This window comes from Pseudorca crassidens, chromosome 9 (genome assembly GCF_039906515.1).
Source record: "Pseudorca crassidens isolate mPseCra1 chromosome 9, mPseCra1.hap1, whole genome shotgun sequence".
NCBI classification, from domain to species: Eukaryota; Metazoa; Chordata; class Mammalia; order Artiodactyla; family Delphinidae; genus Pseudorca; species Pseudorca crassidens.
Window position 1 is genome coordinate 83,314,290 of NC_090304.1, and position 27,302 is coordinate 83,341,591.

The 27,302-nt window shown below is 36.5% G+C and overlaps 1 protein-coding gene across 14 annotated transcripts in view; it reads left to right on the forward strand.

Moving 5' to 3' along the window:
• GRIA4 (glutamate ionotropic receptor AMPA type subunit 4) overlaps positions 1-27,302 on the forward strand; it is a 515,605-nt gene that overhangs the window by 414,791 nt on the left and 73,512 nt on the right. For all 14 annotated transcript variants that reach the window (XR_010946265.1, XR_010946264.1, XR_010946266.1 and 11 more), the window contains 3 exons: positions 10,200-10,358; positions 14,782-14,949; positions 23,487-23,591. Coding sequence is in view for 11 of the 14 variants with exons in the window: in XM_067750880.1 (XP_067606981.1) it covers positions 10,200-10,358; positions 14,782-14,949; positions 23,487-23,591 (432 nt within the window). In the remaining 3 variants the exon portion in view is untranslated. The remainder of the gene's footprint in view (positions 1-10,199; positions 10,359-14,781; positions 14,950-23,486; positions 23,592-27,302) is intronic.

The window sequence follows — 27,302 nt, forward strand, 5'->3', positions numbered from 1 at the left end:
TGTATCATTATATCATATCCTTCTTTGTCTTTTGGTATAGACTTTTTTGGAAACTCTGATTTGTCTGACATGAATATTGCTACTCCAGCTTTATTTGTCATTTCATGAATATATTTTCCATCCCCTCACTTTCAGTCTGTGTGTCTTTAGATCTGAAGTGTGTCTCTTATAGGCAGCATATAGATGGGTCTTGTTCTTTTATCAGCCATCCTAAGTCTTTTGATTGTAGTATTTTGTCCATTGACATTCAAAGTGAGTATTGATAGGTATGTACTTATTGCCATTTTGTTACTTGTTTTCTGCTTGTTTTGTAGTTCTCTGTTCTTTTCTTTTAGTTTCTTCCCTTGTGGTTTGATGATTTTCTTTTGTGGTATGCTAGTGTTTGGTTCTCTCTGGCTTTTGTGTATCTGTTGTAGATTTTTGATTTTTGGTTACCATCAAGTTCATAAATGCTGACCTCTAACTATATCTATTTGTTTTGAACTGATAGTCACTTATGTTCAAACATGTTATAAACCATCTACTTTTTTACTCCCCTCCCCCACATTTTGTGTTTTAGATGTCATATTTTACATCTTCATATCTATTTCTTCACTATTTGTTGTAGTTATAGTTGATTTTCCTTTTTTTTGTCTTTTAACCATTATACTAGCTTATTTAAGTGGTTAATCCACAGCGTTTACTATATATTTTTCTTTACTAGTGGGATTTTTTTTCCTATAAGTTCTTCTTGTTGTAGCCTTTTCTTTTCCACTTAGATATGCCCCTTTAACACTTCCTGTAAGGTTGATTTGGTATTGATGAACTCTTTTAGTTCTTGCTTGTCTGATAACTTCTTTAGCTCTCTTTTAATTCTGAATGATAATCTTGCCAGTTCGAGTATCGTAGGCTGTAGGTTTTTCCCTATTTAGCACTTTAAATATATCATGATTCTGCCTTCCTGACTGCAAAGTTTCTGCAGAAAAATCAGCTGATAGCCTTTTGGAGGTTCCCTTTTATGTGACTCTTTGTTTTTCTCTTGATGCCTTTAAAGTTCTCTCTTTAGATTTTGCCATTTTAATTATAATATGTCCTTGTATGGTTCATCTTGTTTATGACGCTCTGTGCTTCCTGTACCTGGATATCTGTTTCCTTCTTCAGATTCGGGAAGTTTTCAGCCACAATATTATAAAATATATTTGCAATCATTTTCTCTCTCTCTTCTCCTTCTGGATCCTTCTATTTTTCATTTCAGTTATTGTATTCTTCAGCTCTGAATGGTTCTTTTTTATATTTTTTAGTTCTTTGTTTAAATTCTCATTGTGTTCATCTATTCTTTTCCCATGTTCCATTACCATTTTTATCACTAATGCTTTGAACTCTTCATCTGGTAAATTATCTCTGTTCTATTAGTTGTTTTTTCAGGGTTTTTTCTTATTGTTCCATTTGGAACAAATTCCTCTTCCTTCTCATCTTGCTTAATTTTCTCTTTCTCTATAAAATTGGGTGACACAGCAACCCATCCTGATTTTCAAGGGGTGTCCTTGTGTGGGAACATCTCAATGCAGTCTATATGTGCCCGGTGGCTTTTGTGGGAGGTCTGGATCTGAAGTGATCATGTTTCATGTTTTCCCCATGCCAGAATGTACTGGCAGCTATCACTTTGACAGGAGATGGTGCTGATGATGGAGAGACTTCATCCAGAGCCAAGTGTGATCTGGGGCTTCTCCGATGCTTAGTGGCTATCACTGCCCTATCATGGGTGGTGTTGGGTCCCAAGTTGCTGGAGCAGATGCCCCAAGGTTCGGGTCAGAGCTGGTTCCATTTCCTCTAAGTGTGTGCCCTCCTCACTCCAAATAATGGCACTTTTGCCCCAGAGGGGAGCAGTGCTGGAGAAGAGGGACCAGAATAGGTACCAGGTGGGGGCTGGCACATGTGTTGGGACAGCCTTGGCACACCAGTCAGAGTTCCATATTGCTCCTGATCTGCCACCTTCACAAACACCAGTAATGGCCACATTTACCCCTTTCAGATGCCATGCCAACTCCATCCCCACCAATTGTGCACTCTCCTCAGCTATGGTAGTCTTTGCCCTAGTTGTGAGCAGCTGGAGCAAGAGAGGCTGGAGGAGGTGTTCACTGTAGACCAGGGCACATGCTGGGGCAGTCATGGGTAACTGGCCAGAGTTCCAGGCTGTTTCAATTTGCTTCTTCTTCCTTGTTCCCACAGGTAAGCAAGTGTGTTTGTGTTCTTCATGAGCAGTCTATGTTTCTTACAGGCCTACTGTTAGTGCCACTGGTTTCCAAATCAGCTAAGGGGATTCATCTTCCCAGTGTTGGACCCCAGGGCTAGGGTGCCCAAAATATGTGGGTATATGTATGTTTTATTTACACATCTAGAGGTACTGGTGAAAGCATATTGTATCTCAATCAATTAAGCTCTGTTCTAGAAATTTCAAAGAAAATTAGATACAGGAAAACTGTCTATCTGGTGGTTCAATGTAGTCTGTTTTTCAGATTTAAATAAGAAAATTACTTGCCTACTTTGCCCTTGCACTTTCTCTTTTCCAGTTTGTTCACTTTGCTCCCTGTTATTTTTCAAAGACATGTATGATTATTTCATTCCCCTGCTTAAATTATTTTCATTGGCTCCAGGCTGTAAATTCAGTAAAAGAATTCATGCTCTTCATAAAAGGGAAAGACCCCTTGGTCTTTCCAACTCTACCTGCTTCCATCTCATCCTGCCACTGACTTCTTGCATTTCTCTCAAAATGACATACTGCAATTGCACCCATTGTTACCATCTCCTATCAGAGTAAGCATTCTAAATCTAAGTACCACACTACTAAAATCCTTTAGGATAAAGTATTACACTACTTACCTTAATGTACAAAGCTCTTTAAGATTTATCCCTGCTTAACCCAAGAGCCTCTCTCCCACTCCACCCTATATGTGTCCCTTCCTAAAACCAAATTAATTCCCAGACCTAATGTTGCTTTTATGTTTGCAGCTTTAGCTTATGCTGTTTTCTACACCAGGAAGCACTTACCCCACCCAGTCTTAATTAACAGTTACTTCTTTTAGAAAGCTTTCCTTATATACCTAATCAGATAGCCACTCTTCTGGGTTCACAAATCACCCTGTACACTAATAGTACAGAATGCATTCATTGTTTTCCTTTATGAAATCATTTTTTATACTTCCTCTGTGCCAGGTATTGTCCAACTTCCTGTAGCCTAGTGGCAATTGAAACATTAGCACCTCACAAGATCATTAAGGGCAGGAACAATGTCTTTTTTGACCTTGTAAAAAGGGCCATTATCCTTACTCTTTATGTGTTGAATGGCTTTTTATCCTCCAGCACCCAGCTTATGTCACTGCATTTATTTTGTTACTATAATTTTTCAAATTAATCCTCAAAATAGATAAACATAGATCAGAAAATGGGGTTCAGTATAATTTACCCAAGATCACACACATCTAAGTCTCAAAATCAAGATTGAAGCTCTGTGCTGTCTAGTTGCAAAGAATAAATAAATTCAAATAAATAAATAAACTCAAGATTAGTAAATAAGTTATATAGCCACAAAGTGACCATTAATTTAAGCATTTCCTATACCACCCTTAAGGGGAAATTTGACCTTACAAACATTCTCTGTATTTATATTCAGAGCATTCTTCATCTCTCCTCCAGCAGTCAGATGATTTAAATATGGCCAACAGTAGCAATAAGGAACTGTTGATGTTTGTTCCAAGGCAATTTCCTTCAAGGCACATTCTTAAAATCTATCATTTAAAATTTACTATCACATCTAGGAAAACACCTGGCTCTGTCATAAAGTAGTATAAAATTATAGAATGTTCAGAATATATCATTAAAAATTAACAGAATCTATTCCTTACCTATTCCACACCACCACACACAGACACACACATGCACACACCATTCATGCTTCATTTAGAATGTAAGGAAATTAATATACAGAGAGGAAAGTGATGTCCACATTTAGGTGTCTGGTTAGTAAGAATGGAGACTAAAACTCAATTTTTGAAATTTGGAGTCTAGCAAGTTTTTACTCAAGTGCAATGACCCCAGTTAAAGATTCCATTAATTTGGAGACATTATTTTACTTTTTGCTTGGTGCTTCCTATATTTTTCAACTTTTCTGCATTGAGCATGTCTGACTCCACCATCTATCTACATGATCATCAAAACCGCATCCTTTAAGTCAATTTTTAACCTAATTTTTGTTTTTTTGTTTTTTTGCGGTATGTGGGCCTCTCACTGTTGTGGTCTCTCCCATTGCGGAGCAACAGGCTCCGGACGCTCAGGCTCAGCAGCCATGGCTCACGGGCGCAGCCGCTCCGCGGCGTGAGGGATCTTCCCGGACTGCGACACGAACCCGTGTCCCCTGAATCGGCAGGCGGACTCTCAACCACTGCGCCACCAGGGAAGCCCTAACCTAATTTTTTTTTTTTTTAATAGACTTTTTTTTTTTTTTTTTCTCCTTTTCCCTTTTTCCTTTCTGCGGCACGCGGGCCCCTCACTGCTGCGGCCTCTCGCGTTGCGGAGCACAGGCTCCAGACGCGCAGGCTCAGCGGCCATGGCCCACGGGCCCAGCCGCTCCGCGGCACGTGGGATCCTCCCGGACCGGGGCACGAACCCGCGTCCCCTGCATCGGCAGGCGGACTCTCAACCACTGCGCCACCAGGGAAGCCCCCCTAACCTAATTTTTAAAAGGTGTTAAGACAGAATCTTTCCCATTCTATTTAAGGTTCCTTCTTTTTAACTGCACCCGAGCTGTCTCAGTATGATTTAGCCAACCTGTGAACCTGAAATTCAAAACAGCAGAAATGTTATCTTAATTAGAAAAAACATAAAATAAGTATTTATAAAATACCTATGATGTGATGGATGTATATAGATTTACATCAGTAATCATCAAGATATCTGAAGTTCTATAATTTATTAATTTCACTTTCCCCCTTATTCCCAGAGGATGTATGAACTCTAAGTGAAAATTAAAAGGAAAACCAAGTTGGAAATTAATATTTTATTAGGATGTCACTGACCATTGTGAAATGCAAGCATTGTTGAATAGCCCATTTCAACAAGCCGAAGGCCTCTACCCTGGTTTCCCCTCTGCCTGTGGGACATTATTTACTTAGTTACTTAGCCACTGACCACCTCCCCTCACTGCCCCAGGACTGTAGAGTTACAATTTTATTACAGTGTTTCTCAGAACTTTCAGTTCCACAATATTCTCTGGGTAAAAACTGAAATCTAAACAGTCACCAAAGTAACCGTTTCCAAGAAAACTGCTTCACAATCTAGATCCTATCAATTTGCTGTATAAAATTATTTTAAAATATATGAAGGAAAAAATATTGCCTGTACTCAGACATAGCTAAAATTAACTGAGCCACCCACCATTCTTTCAGATCATAACTAAAAGGAGCTTGTAATCAGATGTGGTAATATTTTCACCTTTACCTTCAGCATAGCAGCAGAATGGAATCAGAGAGATGTGAACTGTTATTTATCAGTTAGACTTTACATCAGATGACTTTTCTGAAGGCTGCAGTTTTTTGCCTGTGTGTATTGCAGCTGTGGGATAACTCTATCAAAGAAAACTTGGCAGGCCTTTTATTTCAGCCACTGCTAAAATAAAATAAAATGTCATCAATTAGCAGCTAATGCAATAGTTGAATCACTGTGTCTTTTAGAAAATTGAAATTATTTTCCTGCCTCTGTCTGCCTTATCTTCTCATAGAAACAAACAAATGTTCAACTGACATTTTACTAGCTAGAAATTGACAAACAGTGTTTTTCCAATTTCAAAAACATGGATTTAATTTCTGGTGTCTAGTTTCTTTCCCAGTGAAATGAGAATATTACTGATGAACTGTCAAATTAGCTAGGATATAATAAGCATGCAATAAATATTTGTTGAATGAATTAATTAATAATATCTATTATTTACTGAATTTAAACCAGATGCTAGCTGCTTTAGCATTATCATTCTTATTTTGCATGTGGGAAACCTAAGGTTAGAAAGTTACAGAAGTGGGATTCAAAGCCTGGGTTGTTTTCTACACTTTCTCCCTGCCTCTCCTATGGATATGATAAATACCAAAATTGAAAACTCATATTTGTGTAAGAATACACAAGACCATGGGGTTAAAAACACAAACTTAAGAGTCTTTTGGTTCTAATATGTATTTGCTGGGAGATCTTGAATAGATCTCCACTGATTCTCAGTTTCCTTTTTTGTAAGATAAGGCTAATAATAAGATCTATCTCATAAGTTTGTTATGAGAACTAAACTAGATTGATAATCTGTGAAATGTGCTTAGCACAGTGCCTGGTACCTAATAAGCCCAGCAGCAATATTAACTATGAATACACACTCCTGGGTCTTTCTATAGCAACCTTCCTTAGTTGCCATTAGACTGGTCTGTTTCTTTTTAGATAGCCAGAAAGTAACGTGCATATATTGGCTAGTAAGACAGTCTCCTTTGTTATTAAAATAAAACACAGAGAAGTTTCCAAAATCATGGCTGAGACATATGCAGGAGGATAGGTCTTCCTCTTCTCCCTGAATCTTACTATACTGTAGGGTCACTGCTGCATATTTTACTTTGACCAATAAATAAATAGATAGGTAGGTAGGTAGGTAGATAGATAGATAGATAGATAGACAAAACACTTTCCCTTAGTTTTCTCAACATGACTGAATCAAATTCACATTTTCAAAAGAAAGTTTCCTAAATACTAAGAGGGAACAGAAAAGAAAGAAAGCACAGATCCTTCAAACTCGTGTGTGTGTGTGTGTGTGTGTGTGTGTGTGTGTGTGTGTGTGGTTTACTTTTCTCAGAGCTAATATATTTGGTTTTATGAATTCACTTCTGTAATACACTTTTTGCCTTCTTCCTGTAATTATTTGTTTACAAAATTGGGTGTGTATTTTTGTAATGTACCTTAAATTCTTAATGGAAAAGAGAGGGCCTGTTCTAAAATAAACTATATGGAAGATAGATGATAGTGAGATAGATAGATAGATGATAGAAAGATACAGTTAGAAAATAAATAACTTTCCAGAATTTTTTAAACTCAGATAACTACTTCTGGGCCAAGTGAGATGACACCCTTTCCTGCCACCTTCCTCACTCCACCTGGTGGGCCCCATATTTTTCCCTATCACACATGAATGGCCTATTTGCTCTCTTCTTGTCCACTGCCATTTCCCAGGACTACGAGGGTTGTAGTGACTGATGTAATCAAAGCTTTCACCCTCTCTAGTTCAAGTCGCCATCTCTGTCTGCTTTAAAACCACTTTGTAATTAAACTGAACCTCCCTAAAAAGTGTTACCCATTACAGACTCAGGGTACCATTATACCTTGATATAAGATGCATTTTCACATGAGACACATATCTGCTTATCTATATCAGAGGGCAATTATATTATCAACAGAAGACTTTTTGATGCTTTCATTCATCTCCTATATCCTCCTCCATGCTTCATAAAAGGCACTCAGAGCCATTTCAGAAATACTTGTTAAATTGAGTTGAACTGAACTAGAAATACTTATATCCTTTTCTCAGGTATTAGATTTTTTATTGAAATATAGTTGATTTGTAATATGTTAGTTTCATGTATAGAGCAAAGTGATTCAGTTATATACACACACACATATGTGTGTATATTTTTTTTTCAGATTTTTTCCATTATAGATTATTACAAAATATTGAATAGAGTTCCCTGTGCTATATGGTAGGCTCTTGTTGTTTATCTATTTTATATGTAATAGTGTGTTTCTGTTAATCCCAAACTCTTAATCTATCCCTCACACCCCTTCCCCTTTGGTAACCATAAGTTTGTTTTCTATGTCTGTTGAGTCTGTTTTGTAGATAAATTCATTTGTAACATTTTTTCAGATTCCACATATAACTGATATAATATGATATTTGTCCTTCTCCATCTGACTTACTTCACTTAGTATGATAATCTCTGGGTCTATCCATGTTGCTGCATGCATTCATTCTTTTTATGGTTAAGTAATATTCCATAGTGTATATTTACCACATCTTCTTTATCCATTCATCTGTCGATGGACACTTAGGTTGCTTCCAGTCTTGGCTACTGTAAATAGAGCTATTATGAACACTGGGGTGCAAATGTCTTCAAATTAGAGTTTTCTCTAGATATATGTCCCAGAGTAGAATTGCTGGATCATACGGTAACTCTATTTTTAGTTTTTAAGGAACCTCCATACTGTTCTCCATAGTGGCTACACCAATTTACATTCCCACCAACAGTGTAAGAGGGTTCCTTTTTCTCCACACCCTTTCCAGCATTTATTATTTGTACTTTTTGAAGATGGCCATTCTGATTTGTGTGAGGTGATACCTCATTGTGATTTTGATTTGCATTTCTCTAATAATTAAAAATGTTGAGCATTTTTTCATGTGCCTTTTGGCCATCTGTATATCTTCTTTGGAAACATGTCTATTATGTTTGTTTAGGTCTTCTGCCCATTTTTTGATTGGGTTGTTTGTGGGTTTTTTGCTATTAAGCTGTATGAGCTGTTTGTATATTTTGGAAATTAAGTCCTTGTTGGTTGCATCATTTGCAAATATTTTCTCCCATTCTGTAGGTTGTCTTTTCATCTTATTTATGATTTCCTTTACTGCGCAAAAGCTTTTAAGTTTGATTAGGTCCAATTTGTTTATTTTTGGTTTTATTTACTTTGCCTTGGGAGACCTATGAAACATTGTTCAATTTATGTCAGAGATTGTTTTGCTTATGTTTTCTTCTAGGAGTTTTATGGGATCATTTCTTATATTTAAGTCTTTAAGCCATTCTGAATTTATTTTTGTGTATGGTGTGTGGGGATATACTAACTTCATTGATTTATATGCAGCTGTCCAGCTTTTTCAAAACTACTTGCTGAAGAGACTATCTTTTCTCCATTGTATATTCTTGCCTCCTTTGTCAAAGATTAACTGACTGTAGGTGTGTGGGTTTTTTTCTGGGCTCTCTATTATGTTCCATTGATCCATATGTCTGTTTTTGTGCCAAGACCATGCTGTTTTGGTTACTGTAGCTTTGTAGTACTGTCTGAAATCTGTGACGGTTATGCCTCCACCATTGTTCTTTTTCTTCAAGATTGCTTTTCAATTATGGGTCCTTTGTGGTTCCATATAAATTTTAGGATTATTCATTCTAGTTCTATGAAAAATGGCATGGCTAATTTGATAAGCATCACATTAAATCTGTATGTACTTTAGACAGTATGGTCATTTTAACAATGTTAATTCTTCCAATCCAAGAGCATGGGATATCCTTCCATTTCTTTGAATCATCTTCAATTTCCTTTATCATTGTTTTATAGTTCTTAGGATATAAGTCTTTCACCTCTGAGGTCAAGTTTATGCCTAGGTATTTTAAATTTTTTTGATATGATTTTGAAAGTTTATTTTTTACACTTTTGCTTTCAGATATCTATTGTTAGTGTAAAGAAAGGCAACAGATTTCTGTATGTTAATGTTGCATCCTTCTACCTTGCTGAATCCTTTATCATATCTAGTAGTTTTTATGTGGAGTTTCTAGGATTTTTCTGTATATAGTATCATGTCATCTGCATATAATGACAATTTTACCTCTTCCCTACCAATTTGGATACACTTTATTTCTTTTTCTTCTCTGATTGCTGTGGCTAGGACTTCCAATACTATGTTAAATAGAAGTGGTGAGAGTGGGCATCCTTGTCTTGCTCCAGATTTTAGCAAGAAGGCTTTCAGCTTTTCACCATTGAGTATTATGTTGGCTGTGGGTTTGTCATAAATAGCTTTTATTATGTTGATATATGTATCCTCTATACCCACTTTGGTGAGAATTTTTATCATGAGTGGATGGTGAATTTTGTCAAATGCTTTCTCTGTATCTATTGAGATGATCATGTGACCTTTGTCTTTTCTTTTGTTGATGTGGTGTCATGTATTAAATTTTGAATGACAGAATTTAACAGCTAAATTGGATCTTCCATCTGTTTCTAGCCATCACTTTATTAGAAATCATATTGATTACCAATTTATGTTACCATTGAAGAGCCAAAATGTATAATAATAAATGTATATATAATAATAATGTATATAATAATAAATGTATATAATAAATAAATAAATAATAAACAAACTGTCATATTGATTTTTATAGGGATTCAAGGATATTTCTCTTGAGAGGTTTATACATGGTGGAGCCAATGTTACAGGATTCCAGTTAGTAGATTTTAATACACCTATGGTAACCAAATTAATGGATCGCTGGAAGAAACTAGATCAGAGAGAATATCCAGGATCCGAGACACCTCCAAAGGTATTTGTTTGTTTTTATCTTATCTATTTTTAGAATTTTTAGTATTTTTTAAAATTTAAGGTAGAAAGCTCATTATGCAGTTTTCCTAGTAATATTTTGCCAGACACAATGTGGCATAGGGCAGAAATATTTTTTCACTATTTGTCACACAGCCCTTAATAACTTCTAAATTTCTATATTTAAGAGAGGAGTTGTTAGACATTAGTTCAAGTAGTTTACTATATTATATTATATATTATATTATATATATTATATTATGTTTTTATATTATTTTATGATTACTTTGTGTATGAATTTCCATGAAGAAATTGTATGCTTTTTAAAAAAATTTTGTGAACTAAATATTTCAAATGTGAACAACCACTGATAGCTATTCCACCCAGATAAAAATATATTTGCAAAGTGATTTACAATGAGTAGGGAAATTGGGAAATTGGTAGAAATGTAAAATGTATAAGCTTCTGCAAAATTTCTCTTTCAAGTTAACAGTAAAATGTCAGATTTTTAAATTTTATGTGACAGACATTACAGAAGTATGTTATTGGTATCTACAAAGGAAGCTGGTAAATTTCTGATCATAAGCACATTTTTTTCTCTCCTGAAGAGATAGATGACTTCCTTAGATATCATGTAAATAATGGCATAATGTTTCTTAAACTCCAACTCCTACATGGTTTTGAATTCCTACATAAAAAGGAATCATCATTTCAACAACTTTTACTAATCTCTCACTGTGTATTCTAGTAAAAAGTTTTCAAATATAATTTGGAAATTCTAGCCTAGAAAACTATGATCTAGGGGTAGAGCAAGTCGGTTCTTCCATTTCCTAATTATAAAACTTTCTCTACTATCCATGTCAATTTCTTCTCTGTAATATAGGAATTTGGCTAGTCATAACATTTTCACTACTCTATAGAAGCATGGAATTTCAAAAGAAAGCATTTATTGAGTATCCACTATGCTCAAACACTGTAGTCCAACCCTCTGATTTTACAGATTAATAAATACAAGATATTAAATGGTATGTTAATTGGCTGTCCCTGAGTCAAGGACCAGGTTTGTGGAATGCCCAGGACCAAGTCATGGGTTCCCTGAGTCTTAGACAAGTGCATTGTCCACTATATTACACCACTTCTCATGCTTAGATAATACATATGAAAGCATATTAAAAAGCCAAAAAATTTTCAAGATGTAAACCACCTTCAGGATTAAAAGAAACTTGAGAAGTCTTTTAGTCTTTTTGCCTTCAAGCTGGTTCAGAGAAAAATCATCCCAAAAGCTCAATTATATCAAGTATTAATACACAAGGAGAAAAGTGTAAAGCTTCCTTCTAAACTCATTGGGACAGTTTGCTTTACAGATATTCCCCTCATTCTGTCATCAATGTATGTAGAGACTCCCTTGCCCTTCTCTTCTCTATTTGTATTTCTTCCTTCCTCACATTTTTTTCTCAGCCATATTTTATCTCAGCATTTTTTCTGTAAACCATCTCTTCAAGTTTTTTTTACCCTTACAGTTTTAGTATGTAGAATGGGCTTCAAACTTCTTGGCAGTGTTTTGCAGCACCTTGTGACTTTTTCCATTTCAGTGATAATATGTAATAATATGTGTCCACTGTGGTCCTCCTGTCTGGACACACTGGTGTCGTTTGTCCTTCCCTATCTTGCCTTTAGCCTATCACAATGTTTACTATTTGATCATCTCCAACCAGACTTATCTATGTCAAAGCTTTGGGCACTTTGTTTTATATATAAATACATATAATTTTCTCATCTTTCAGAGTTTTCTTAGCGTAATAGTAGGCACCCAGTGGCCATTTAATAAATAGATATAGCCAGTTCTTATTGTTCATGGTAGTCCCATTCTATAAAGTTGCCATGAACACTGAATGAGTGAATACTGAACACTTACTCCTAGGGGAAATTACAAGGTTAGGTCACTACATTTTTGTCAAACAATCAACACATAACACTTTGTTTTATCTGTGTTTCTGTTTAAAGATATCTTATTTAAAACATTGTCAATAAATTAACATTGAATTCATGGCCAATAGCAGTATAACTCAAGCCTGAACAAAGCTTATCTAACATGTATTTTTTTCCATAAGACACATCACAGCTTTCTTGTACTGAGGAGCACTAGACAGCCATCTTTTGGGCCATCTTTGTAGTCTTCACCATTCCTAGCCAGTATCTAGCTCTCAGATATGCTATGAAATTCAATCCTCACAAGTACCACAGAAGATAGTCATTATTTTATTTGATTTTGTTCTGCTTCATAGCTGAAAAATGTACAACATATTCCCATAAAACTATGAGTAGCAGAATTAGAATTCACCTAGTTCTCAAAACCTAAATTCTTGCCACTGTGCTGTGATTCTGCCAAACTCTATATTTTTATATACAAATGTTGATAAACAGAATTCATCCCACCATTCTAATCACTGGTTAAAGCAGTGAATAGCTCTAGGTCAAGACTTAGTTTTACTCTCCTCCAAAATGAAGAGTATGTTTAATAAGAATTTCTAGATACCATCTAGAAATGCGTGCCCATAAATATGGTTTCTTGGACTTCAGCACAATAAGACACATGGAAAAGAATGAAATCCTTTAAAATGGTAAAACCAGTTTAAACTACTGCTTCTTTCCATCTATCAGCTCTATGACCCGTCAAAAGCTTTTGCCACTCTGGCTGAATGTCTGCTTTTCTCTGCTCCACTCTATACGATATCTGTTCTCTTTTCTAGTTCACTTGTTTCATAAAAATGAATGGACTTTTTAAAACACAGCAAGTGCTTTTGCTTTTTTGGAGTCATATCTCTCAGCTTCTTTCTTCCTATTAGAAAAGCAACAATAGTTTTCTTTTCTTCTCCTTGATCCTAAAATGCTAGCATTGCATATTTTCTCTTGCCCTTTATATCTTTGATAAGTTCTACTTTATTACTTGTTTTTATTTTCTTGCCATCCAGAAAGATGATTTGATGGCTTTCTCTACTCAAAGGTATGTTGCTCCAGGCAGTGGAGGAGGTATGTCCATTTTTGGCTGAGTACCTTGGTTAAGTACCTTAATTTCCTTCGACCATCCCATTCCAAATATGAAGGTGTATGCTTATCATTAAACCTATTTTGTCATGTCCTTGAAGAATATATAGCAAGGCTTATAATTTATAAGTCACATATAAATCTTTCTGATGAAGCTTTAATTAGATTCTCTGACATTGAAAGGTTCTTTGTTAGAATTTATATTCTTTATCTTATCCATGTTTTAGTCCTTCTCTTCCCAGGATCGCTGACTGCTATGCTTAGCAGGTATATTGCCTAAGTTTACTTTCTATGATTTAAATTTCAAACGATTTTTATTAATTTATAAGCAGCAATTCAGGATCATTTTCCACATTCCATAGCACAAAAGTACCTCTCGTATAGGCTTAGAATGTGTTAATAATATAGAATTGACCATATGGAATTCCTGAAAGAGATAATGTATTTTTTTCTTATGACTAGCAGTTGATGCTCTGCCACACAAGAGAATTGTTCCATTGTTTCATATGTTTAGGAATTTTCTAATCAAACTTTACAAATGTTCCCTGTTCTTTTTATTTTCAGCTTAAACAAATCACATTTTCTTCTCAGATTTTCCTCATTTCCTCTCCTAACCTTAATAATCTTTTCCTGAGAGTTTTGTCTTTTCTCAAAGAGAAGCATGGGACAATCATCAGAAAGCAGATGATCTATACTTCATTTCTCCACTGTATCCTAAGTTATGATAAAAACTTAGAGAAATGACTTAACCTTCCTGAGCACACTCAACAGGCATGGACATAACAATACTTGTGCTTATTTAACCATGTGTATACACACTTGTTAAATAAATAGATGTTATTTCTGGCATTCTATATCTGAGTAACAGTAAACATTCCCACTCATTCTTCTGAGAAACTGGACAGAGTTATATACTCCAAGTCAATAAACATATATTAAATCTCAGGGACTCCTGATGGGCATTTGGAGGAGGAAAGAGTGAGACATTCCAGCCCTCCAGGGGTTCAAACACAGCAAGAGATTACGGCATTTAGTCTTTTTTTTTTTATACTTTAGCTGTTTCACTTGGACACAACAAAAAGACCACACCTAGAGGCCTTGCTTCTCCCAACTGATGGAAAATTGTGCATTAGAATTTCTATTTTTCAGAGTGTGTTTTCTCCTTTTAAAACCACAGTGTTAAGAATTGATATACAGTCTTTGTAATAAAGTAATAATAGAAATTTCTGAAGCTAGAGGCAATTAATTATCAGTAATTTAACTGCCCTTCTGGCAGCATGGTACTTTATGTCATAAACAAACAGAGTCCCCAGACTAGTCCCCAATTCCGGTGATTGATAAGAATTTAACATTTACCATTATAATTACTTTCATTTTGTTAGTATACATCTGCTCTGACTTATGATGGAGTCCTTGTGATGGCTGAAACATTCCGAAGTCTTAGGAGACAGAAAATTGATATTTCCAGGAGAGGAAATGCTGGAGATTGTCTGGCAAATCCTGCTGCTCCATGGGGCCAGGGGATTGACATGGAGAGGACGCTAAAACAGGTAACTCACAATTTTATTTACATTCAATTTATTTCACAGTCATTTTTTAATGGCATATTCAAGAAAACAGAATAATCTATCTGTGAATAAATATATATTACAATTGTCATTTTATTATATTGAACCATTTTCATTTCTGAGACTTTTCTAAATAGGATACTGGATAGAATACTGATGTTTATATGATATGTAGATGCTTAGCCAGGATAAGCTGGTTATGCCACAGTAATAAACAACCCCAAGTCTCAGTGGCTTAAAACATCAAAAGAGTATTTCTCACTCACAATCACCAGATTAGTAGGGGCACTTTGTTTATTATAATCACTCAGGGATCCAAGCTGACATAGCAGCTACCATCTTGAATGCTACCAAGGGCAAAGAGTTGTGGGCAGTTTTCTAATTGGCAATTAAATGCTCTGGCACTCATCACATCTGTTTACAACTCATTTGTCAGAAAGAGTCACATAGACCTAGCTAACCAAAAAGGGTGCAAGAAGTACAAGCCTACATTGGGCCAAGAATGAGGAAGAACCTCAAACATTGGCAAACACTATTAATCTACTAATCTACTGACTACCTCAGTAGATCTTTATTTACTTTTTTTAACATCTTTATTGGGGTATAATTGCTTTCCAATAGTGTGATAGTTTCTGCTTTATAACAAAGTGAATCAGCTATACATATACATATATCCCCATATCTCCTCCCTCTTTCATCTCCCTCCCATCCTCCCTATCCCACTGCTTCATGTGGTCACAAAGCACCAAGCTGATCTCCCTGTGCTATGCAGCTGTTTCCCACTAGCTATGTATTTTACATTTGATAGTGTATATATGTCCATGCCACTCTCTCACTTTGTTCCAGCTTACCCTTCCCCCTCCCTGTGTCCTCAAGTCCATTCTCTACGTCTACATCTTTATTCCTGTCCTACCCCTAGGTTCTTCAGAACCATTTGTTTTTTAGATTCCATATATATGCGTTAGCATATGGTACTTGTTATTCTCTTTCTGACTTACTTCACTCTGTATGACAGAATCTAGGTCCATCTACCTCACCACAAATAACTCAAATTCATTTCTTTTTATGGTTGAGTAATATTCCATTGTATATATGTGCCACATCTTCTTTATCCATTCATCTGTTGATGGACACTTAGGTTGCTTCCATGTCCTGGCTATTGTAAATAGTGCTGCAATAAACATTGTGGTACATCACTCTTTTTGAATTATGGTTTTCTCAGGGTATATGCCCAGTAGTGGGATTGCTGGGTAGTATGGTAGTTCTATTTTTAGTTTTTTGAGGAAATTCCATACTGTTCTCCATAGTGGCTGTGTCAATTTACTGTCCCACCAACAGTGCAGGAGGGTTCCCTTTTCACCACACCTTCTTCACCATTTATTGTTTGTAGGTTTTTTGATGATGGCCATTCTGATCGGTGTGACATGATACCTCATTGTAGTTTTGATTTGCATTTCTCTAATGATAAGTGATGTTGAGCATCCTTTCATATGTTTGTTGGCAATCTGTATATCTTCTTTGGAGAAATGTCTATTTATGTCTTCTGCCCATTTTTGGATTGAGTTCTTTGTTTTTTTCATATTGAGCTGCATGAGCTGCTTGTAAATTTTGGAGATTAATCCTTTGTCAGTTGCTTCGTTTGCAAATATTTTCTCCCATTCTGAGAGTTGTCTTTTCATCTTGTTTGTGGTTTCCTTTGCTGTGCAAAAGTTTTTAAGTTTCATTAGGCCCCATTTGTTTATTTTTATTTCCCTTTCTCTAGGAGGTGGGTCAAAACGGATCTTTCTGTGATTTATGTCATAGAGTGTTCTGCCTATGTTTTCCTCTAAGAGTTTTATACTGTCTGGCCTTACATTTAGGTCTTTAATCCATTTTGAGTTTATTTTTGTGTATGATGTTAAGAAGTGTTCTAATTTCATTCTTTTACATGTAGCTGTCCAGTTTTCCCAGAACCACTTATTGAAGAGACTGTCTTTTCTCCATTATATATTCTTGCCTCCTTTATCGAAGATAAGGTGACCATATGTGCGTGGGTTTACCTCTGGGCTTCTATCCTGTTCCATTGATCTATATTTCTGTTTCTGTGCCATTACCATACTGTCTTGATTACTATAGCTTTGTAGTATAGTCTGAAGACCAGGAACATGATTCTTCCAGCTCTGTTCTTCTTTCTCAAGATTGCTTTGGTTATTCAGGGTCTTTTGTATTTCCATACAAATTGTGAAATTTTATGTTCTAGTTCTGTGACAAATGTCATTGGTACTTTGATAGGGATTACATTGAATCTGTAGATTACTTTGGGTAGTATAGCCACTTTCACAATGTTGATTCTTCCAGTCCAATAACAAGGTCTATCTCTCAATCTGTTTGCATCATTTTTAATTTCTTTCATCAGTGTCACATAGTTTTCTGCATACAGGTCTTTTGTCTCCCTAGGTAGGTTTATTCCTAGGTATTTTATTCTTTTTGTTGCAGTGGTAAATGACAGTATTTCCTTAATCTCTCTTTCAGACTTTTCATCATTAGTGTATAGGAATACAAGAGATTTCTGTGCATTAATTATTATTAATTAATTATTATTACTAGTAGTTTTCTGGTAGCATCTTTAGGATTCTCTATGTATAGTATCATGTTATCTGCAAACTGTGACAGCTTTATTTCTTCTTTTCCGATTTGGATTCCTTTTATTTCTTTATCTTCTCTGATTGCTGTGGCTAAAACTTCCAAAACTATGTTGAATAATAGGGGTGAGAGTGGACAACCTTGTCTTGTTCCTGATCTTAGAGGAAATGGTTTCAGTTTTTCACCATTGAGAACGATGTTGGCTGTGGGTTTGTCACATATGGCCTCTATTATGTTGAGGTAAGTTCCCTCTATGCCTACCTCCTGGAGAGTTTTTATCATAAATGGGTGTTGAATTTTGTCAAAAGCTTTTTCTGCATCTATTGAGATGATAATACGGTTTTTCTACTTCAATTTGTCAATATGGTATATCACATTGATTTATTTGTATATATTGAAGAATCCTTGCATTCCTAGACAAACCCCACTTGATCATGGTGTATGATCCTTTTCATGTGCTGTTGGATTCTGTTTGCTAGTATTCTGTTGAGGATTTTTGCATCTATGTTCATCAGTGATATTGGCCTGTAATTTTCTTTCTTTGTGATATCCTTGTCTGGTTTTGGTATCAGGGTGATGGTGGCCTCATAGAATGAGTTTGGGAGTATTCCTGCCTCTGCTATATTTTGGAAGAGTTTGAGAAGGATAGGTGTTAACTCTTCTCTAAATGTTTGATAGAATTCACCTGCGAAGCCATCTGGTCCTGGGCTTCTGTTTGTTGAAAGATTTTTAATCACAGTCTCAATTTCAGTGCTTGTGATAGGTCTGTTTATATTTTCTATTTCTTCCCAGTTCCATCTCGGAAGGTTGTGCTTTTCTAAGATTTGTTCATTTCTTCCAAGTTGTCCATTTTATTGGCATATAGTTGCTTGTAGTAATATCTCATGATCCTTTGTTTTCCTGTAGTGTCAGTTGTTACTTCTCCTTTTTCAATTCTAATTCTATGAATTTGTGTCTTCTCCCTTTTTTTCTTGATGAGTCTGGCTAATGGTTTATCAATTTTGTTTATCTTTTCAAACAACCAGCTTTTAGTTTTATTGATCTTTGCTATCGTTTCCTTCATTTCTTTTCCATTTATTTCTGATCTGTTCTTTATGATTTCTTTCCCTCTGCTAACTTTGTGGTTTGCTTTGTTCTTTTTTCTCTAATTGCTTTAGGTGTAAGTTTAGGTTGTTTATTTGAAATGTTTCTTGTTTCTTGAGGTAGGATTATATTGGTGTAAACTTCCCTCTTAGAACTGCTTTTGCTGCATCCCATAGGTTTTGGGTCGTTGTGTTTTCACTGTCATTTGTTTCTAGGTATTTTTTGATTCCCTCTTTGTTTTCTTCAGTTATCACTTGGTTGTTTAGTAGTGTATTGTTTAACCTCCATGTATTTTTATTTTTTACAGATTTTTTCCTGTAATTGATATCTAGTCTCATAGTGTTGTTTCGGGAAAGATACTTGGTATGATTTCAATTTTCTTAAATTTACCAAGGCTTGATTTGTGACTTAAGATATGATCTACCCTGGAGAATGTTCCATGACCACTTGAAGAGAAAATGTAATCTGCTGTTTTCAAATGGAGTGACCTATAAATATCAATTAAATCTAACTGGTCTATTTTGTCACTTAAAGCTTGTATTTCCTTATTAATTTTCTGTGTGGGTGATCTGTCCATTGGTGTAAATGAGGTGTTAAAGTCCCCTACTATTATTGTGTTACTGTCGATTTTCTGTTTTGTAGCTGTTAGCATTTGCCTTATGTATTGAGGTACTCCTATGGTGGGTGCATATATATTTATAATTGTTATATCTTCTTGGATTAATCTCTTGCTCATTTTGTAGTGTCCTTCCTTGTCTCTTGTAACATTCTTTATTTTAAAGTCTATTTTATCTGATATGAGTATTGCTACTCCAGCTTTCTTTTGATTTCCATTTGCATGGAATATCTTTTTCCATTCCCTCACTTTCAGTCTGTATGTGTCCCTAGGTCTGAAGTGGGTCTCTTGTAGACAGCATATATATGGGTCTTGTTTTTGTATCCATTCAGCCAGCCTATGTCTTTTGGTTGGAGCTTTTAATCCATTTACATTTAAGGTAGTTATCCATATATATGTTCCTATTACCATTTTCTCAATTGTTTTGAGTTTGTTATTGTAGGTCTTTTCCTTCTTTTGTGTTTCCTGCCTAGAGAAGTTCCTTTAGCATTTGTTGCAGAGCTGATTTGGTGGTGCTAAATTTTCTTAGCTTTTACTGGTCTGTAAAGATTTTAATTTCTCCATCAAACCTGAATGAGATCTTTGCTAGATAGAGTGATCTTGGTTGTAGGTTTTTCCCTTTCATCACTTTAAATATGTCTTGCCACTCTCTCTGGCTTGAAGAGTTTCTGCTGAAAGATCAGCTGTTACCTTTATGGGGATTCCTTTGTATGTTATTTGTCATTTTTCACTTGCTGCTTGTAATATTTTTTCTTTGTATTTAATTTTTTATAGTTTGATTAATATGTGTCTTGGCTTTTTCTCCTTGGATTTATCCTGTATGGGACTCTCTCTGCTTCCTGGACTTGATTGACTATTTCCTTTCCCATATTAGGGATGTTTTCAACTATAATCTCTTCAACTATTTTCTCAGTCCCTTTCTTTTTCAATTCTTCTTCTGGGACCCCTATAATTCAAAGGTTGGTGCATTAAATGTTGTCCCAAAGGTCTCTGAGACAATTGTTGTCCTCATTTCTTTTCATTCTTTTTTCTTTATTCTGCTCTGCAATAGTTATTTCCACTATTTTATCTTCCAGGTCACTTATCTGTTCTTCAGCCTCAGTTATTCTGCTATTGTTTGCTTCTAGAGAATTTTTAATTTCATTTATTGTTTTGTTCATCATTGTTTGTTTGCTTTTTAGTTCTTCTAGGTCCTTGTTAAACGTTTCTTGTGTTTTCTCTCTTCTATTTCCAAGATTTTGGATCATCTTTACTATCATTATTCTGAATTCCTTTTCAGGTAGACTGCCTATTTCCTCTTCATTAGTTAGATCTGGTTGGTTTTTGCCTTGCTCCTTCATCTGCTGTGCTGTTTTCTGTCTTCTCATTTTGCTTAACTTACTGTGTTTGGGTTCTCCTTTTCACAGGCTGCAGGTTCATAGTTCCCATAGTTTTTGGTGTCCTTTCCCAGTGGGTGAGGTTGGTTCAGTGGGCTGTGTAGGCTTCCTGGTAGAGTGGACTGCTGCCTGTGTTCTGGTAGATGAGGTTGGATCTTGTCTTTCAGGTGGGCAAGTCTGCTTCCAGTTGTTTGTTGTAGGGTGTCTGTGACCTTATTATGATTTTAGGCAGCCTCTCTGCTAATAGGTGGTGTGGTGTTCCTGTCTTGCTACTTGTTTGGCATAGGGTGTCCAGCACTGTAGCTTGCTGGTCGTTGAGTGGAGCTGTGTCTTAGCATTGAGACGGAGATCTCTGGGAGAACTTTTGCTGTTTGATATTACATGGAGCTGGGAGGTCTCTGGTGGACCAATGTCCTGAATTCGGCTCTCCCATCTCAGAGCCACAGGCCTGACACCCAGCCAGAGCACAAATATCCTGTCAGCTATATGGCTCAGAAGAAAAGGGGGAAAAAAAGAAAGAAAGAAGGAAAAATATAAAATAATGTTATTAAAATAAAATTTAAAAATTATTAAAAATTCAAAAGTAATAATAAAGAAAGAGAGAGCAACCAAACCAAAAAACAAATCCACTAATTATAACAAATGCTAAAAACTGTACAAAAAAAAAAAAAGGGACAGACAGAACCCTAGGACAAATGGTAAAATCAAAGCTCTACAGACAAAATCACACACAGAACCATACTCATACACACTCACAAAAAGAGAAAAAGGAAATATATATATATATATATATATATATATAAAAGAGGAAGAGAGCAACCATTAAAAAATAAGAGGAAGAGATCAACCAAATCAATAAACAAATCTACCAATGATAATAAACTCTAAATACTAAACTAAGATAAACAGAAGACCAGAAACAAATTAGATGCAGAAAGCAAACCCCAAGTCTGCAGTTGCTCCCAAAGTCCACCACCTCAATTTTGGGAATACTTGTTGTCTATTCAGGTATTCCAGAGATGCAGGGTACATCAAATTGATTATGGAGATATAATCCGCTGCTCCTGAGGCTGTTGGGTGAAATTTCCTTTTCTCTTCTTTGTTTGCACAGCTCCTGGGGTTCAGCTTTGGATTTGGCCCTGCCTCTGCGTGTAGGTCACCAGAGGGAATCTATTCTTTGCTCAGACAGGATGGGGTTAAAGAAGCAGCTGACTGGGGGCTCTGGCTCACTCAGGCTGGGTGGAGGGAGGGGTACGGAATGCGGGGCCAGCCTGCAGTGGCAGAGGCCGGCATGACAGTCTGAGGTGTGCCATGTGTTCTCCTGGGGAAGTTGTCCCTGGATCATGGGACCCCGGAATTGGTGAGCTGAACAGGCTCCAGGAGGGAAGATGTGGATAGTGACCTGTGCTTGCACACAGGCTTCTTGTTGGTTGCTGCAGAAGCCTTAGCATTTCATGCCCATCTCTGGTGTCTGCTCTGATAGCTGTGGCTCGCGCCCATCTCTGGAGCTTGTTTAGGCAGTGTTCTGAATCCCCTCTCCTTGTGCACCCTGAAACAATGTTCTCTTGCCTCTTAGGCAGTTCCAGACATTTTCCCAGACTCCCTCCAGCTAGCTGTGGTGCACTAGCCCCCTTCAGGCTGTGTTCACGCAACCAACCCCAGTCCTCTCCCTGGGATCTGGCCTCCAAAGCCAGATCCTCAGCTCCCAGACCCCACCCGCCCTGGTAGGTGAGCAGACAGGCCTCTCAGGTTGGAGAGTGCTGGTCGGCACTGATCCTCTGTGTGGGAATCTCTCTGCTTTGCCCTCTGCACTCCTGTTGCTGTGCTCTCCTCCATGGCTCCGAAGTTTCCACCCAACCACCCACCATCTCCGACAGTGAAGGGGCTTCCTGGTGTGTGGAAAGTTTTCCTCCTTCACGGCTCCCTCCCAGAGGTGCAGGTCCTGTCCCTATTCTTTTGTCTCTGTTTTTTCCTTTTTCTTTTGTCCTACCCAGTTACATGGGGGAGTTTCTTGCCTTTGGGAAGTCTGAGGTCTTCTGCCAGCATTCAGTAGGTGTTCTGTAGGAGTTATTCCACATGTAGATGTATTTCTAATGTATTTGTGGGGAGAAAGTTGATCTCCACGTCTTACTCCTCCACCATCTTGAAGGTCTCTTCTCAGTAGATCTTTAAATTGCCTGTAACCTTGGATTGTTTGTTTACTTTAGTCTTTTATAGTTAATACTAACACCATTTTTCAAGTGATTAATGTGATATGTCTGTATTTTTAGTATTACATCTTAAATGTTCTGAAATGCCATGGATTCAGAACGTAAGTTAAGTATAAATGAATTAAAGGAAATTTGGAATAAAGTACACTTGAATATTTTCAAAAATATGTTTATTTTTCTGGATTTCTTATATCTTAATTTTAATATTAATGAGGAGAAATATGATCCGATGTGGTTATCAGGGCTATTTAATCTGTTATGTGTATATGCAGATAAAACAGAAAAGTAACTATAAAACAAACCATATTTCCATTCCTATAAACAATTTTGAGGGAGTATTCTGTTAGTTACAATGGGAACTTCATAATAAAAAATAAATAAATAAAACATGTTCATCTCCCAAACACATAACAGAATTGCTTATATATTACTTTGATATTCCTCTTTCAGATTCTATCCCAGTAGCTCAAATATCCCATGGTTTTTTAGTGAGTTGCTTATAATTTATAGTTCCATACCCATGTGTAGTCATAAGCCTAGCAGATGAAGTCAAGATTTCTGTAATTAAAATGGCAAGTGATTACATGTGTGGATTTTCTTTTTCATTCATAGGTTCAAATTCAAGGGCTGACAGGAAATGTTCAGTTTGACCACTATGGACGTAGGGTCAATTACACAATGGATGTGTTTGAGCTAAAGAGCACAGGACCTAGAAAGGTGAGCCACACTTCAACTGTTTTCTTAGTTTTCATTTGACATTTTTAAAGCCTTATAGGTGAAAGGTAGCTGGATAGTCTACATTTTTTAAAAATTGTGAATATGGTTGACCCTTGAACAAAGTGGGAGCTAGGGGCTCTGACCCTCCACACAGTCAAAAATCCAGGTCTAAATTTTAGTGGGCCCTCCATATATGTGGTTCCTCCATAGCTGCAGTTCCACATCCGAGGATTCAACCAACCACAGATTGTATAGTACTGTAGTATTTACTATGAAACGAATCCGTGTAAAAGTGGACCTGAGCAGTTCAAACCTGTGTTGATTAAGGGTCAACTACACTTACAAATAATACTTTCTTGATAATTCATGCTGAAATAAATTCTTGTGTCCTATGACTGATATTTAGTGGTGTACCAAAGCTGAAATGAACTAATTTACATGTTGTTTACATCCTTTATCCAAAATAGAAGCAATATTTTTAAAGGCTTAGCAAAAAAATCCCACAGAACCCATAATGTACTCTTCAGGAAAGCACACAATGTAGGTAAGAGACTTACTCACTTCCATGTAGTCATTTATGAAACTATTAGAGAGAGAACAAAGAAGACTACTTCTAAAGGGCATATTTAGAACAAGTTAAATGTTCCTGAAATAAGCAAGTAAACATTCAAATGAGCAAAGAAAAGAGGAGATGGAAGATAATATTGTTAAGATTATTGTTAGGTTGAAGAGGGAGAGAAACACCTAAGAACATCAACTGAGGAGCCAGGGAGGTTGTTTAGGAAGCTGATGATGAAAGACTTTTGGATTTCAGAAAGTAACTCTGCAAGTCTTCTTATGATGTGACTAAGCATAGTTTTCCCAATGTCCAAAAAGTACTTTATATAATGGAACAATATAATTCCACCACAGCAATTGGCTATAAACATTTTATACTTAACACATATAATTTTTTAACATTCTTTTCTCTAGCATTAGCTAGGATGCTCAAGGAAAGACATGCTCAACTTACATTATCTAAAAACTATTTGTTTCAACACTTGGCTGTTTAAAAAAACTTTCCCAAATATACTTTCCTTTGTTAGTATAATAATGATAGTTACAATTTATGAAATGCCTGCTATGTCCCAACCACTGGACTTGGTGTAATTTAATCCTCACAATAAGCCTGTAACAGAGTACAATTATCTCCTTTTTTCTAGTGAGAAAGTTACAGTGCAATAGGCTATGGTTACTTGTCTAAGGCCTACAAGTGAGAAAACAAAGATTTTTAATTCAGATATGTCTGACTCCAGAACCCTTCTACCTAGTACCCTGCCTGAGTAGACTCTGCTGTAAAGGAGTTTATTTTCTAGTAGCATAGAATATAGTAAGTTCCATACGACAGTTAAAGAGAAAGCATGTGGAAAGTCTAAAGAGGAAGAGATCACTTCCAGCTGGAGGAAAACAAATCAAAGAAGGCTGCATGGTGGAGATTTAAAGTTAGTCATGAAGTTAGTTTGGATAGGTAGAAATGGTAGAGGCAAGAACCTGAGGATAGGCTGGATGCAGGATAATTAAAGTCATACGTGGAAGATGGCAAAGACTTTCCAAGCTGTGTTTTGCTCCAGTCTGTCATAGCATGTGCTTCTGCATATGTGTGAGGAGAGATTTGGAGCTGCCATGCAAACCATCTCTAGCTTTTCAGCCTTTTAGTGGCATCTCCTTTAGTGCAGGCTGCCAGCTAATATAGGGTAAGCAGGAGCCTATCTGATCCAGATCAAGTAAGGGCAAGAGATGGAATGACAGCTTGAAAGCCAAGCTGTATGATGGGCTCTTTTAAGGGTACTACCCGAAGAAAGGGACTGACATGCTCCCAAGAAGAAAGTTAGGAGGTTCCATGTAAACACCAATTTCACCCACTCTGTCAGCACGCAACCAGCAACAAGAAACAAAGAAGCCCATTTTAAGCAAAGTCCCTCTGCTAGCTGTGGAGCAGACAGAATATTCCATAAGTCCTTAAAATCATTGGCTAACTGGTGACCAGCCTGCCACAAACCAGACTCTGCAAAATTAGCCATTTAAGTAGAACCTTTCTAAAATGCAAAAGACAATTCCATATTTCACAAAACAGTAAGTACAAAAAGTAAAACGATCTCTTTATAAAAGAAAGAATAATGGAAAAAGGAAGCTGGTGGTAACTAGTGGTAACATCAAGTGGGCTACTTACGGCACTGAATCTTTTCATGGCCTATTGAAACATGATGGTAACAAAAAATAAGGTTTTTAGAGGAGAAAGTTAAAGAATAAGTTGGAAAAGTGAGGAACGGTACATCTTCACACTCAGCTGACATTTGTCTAAGACTCTTAAAAGAAATATGAAATGTGAAATGGTGTAGACTCATCCATCTTTGTTTTTCTTGGGCACTCTGTCAGGAATATTAAACTTAAAAATGAACTACCATGAGAAACACTCTGCTGGTGAGACTTGGCAATATGTCTGAAAAGCGAGCAACCATTCTTTTAAATTGAACACTTGCCAGTAAGAGAGCTATCTTTGAAAATAGATCAGAGAGTTAACCCATCAGTTTGTCTGACTTCCGTAACAGGGAAAGTGAGTGAGAGTCTCATTAAGCAGAAGCCACAAAGCTCTTTCTGAAGTCTCAGCTCCTAAGTATGGTGGAATCTTCTTGCCATTCCAGTGATCTCTCAAGAATGCTCTAAAACCAGGCTTGCGTGGTTTCAGGAATTCTTAATCATAAAAATTGTATTTACTGAGAGCAGGTTATACACCAGACACAGTAAAGGGAAACTGATGTGCATTTTATTATTTAATCCTTACAGCAACCTGAAAGTAACATGTATTTTTCTCATTTTATAGAAGAGAAAAGTAAGGCTCAGAGAAACTAAGTAACCTGCTCAGGGATGTTAAACTAGAAAGAGATGGAGCTGGGGTGGAGACTAAGGCTCATCTAGCTTCAAAGCTATTCTCGTAACTGTTACAAAATATCATCAGTCCCAGGGCCCATAACTTTTCCCTTGAGGGTTGGTATGAGAACTAAGCCATATCTTTCAGGACAGGTCTGGTCAAACCAGCTCTCCCAGGAACCAACTTTGAGTAGAACAGAGGCTTCTCATAGCCCCTCCATCTCTACATAATCCCTACATTGCAGGCAAAGTCCACCATAAATATGGAGATATTTACTCATATATTATATTATGGTTATATTTGTGCACAATTCACCTTTAGGAATCCAAAGAAGACAAATACTTCTCTGACATTTCCTGCCAGTTAGCAATTTAAATGCTTCCATGTTTTTGCTTTAACATTACAAAATTATTTTTCACCGAATTTCTGTCTCTAGGAAAAAAGTGCCTCTTTCCCTGTCTAATTAAATGAGATCAGGCATGGGAAGTGTCCCTAGTAAATTGTAAAATGTTGTGAAAAATTGGAGAGAAAAGCTCTATCTCATATGAAGTTCTAGGTATAAACTTTAATATTCCTTTCTTTAAGAAGTGACCCTTATATCACTGTTCACCCCATACTGTCCTACTTCCCAAAAAGTCCATGACCCACATGAGATCTATGCACAAACCATGACTCCATACACAAACCATGGTTTTCTTTTTCACCAGAATTTCAAGCAGATATAAGGCAAATAGATACAGTTGGGTAAAATTTTGCCTATTATTTTAATTTGCCAGTACTTCTAAATCATTTATCTTTGGGTG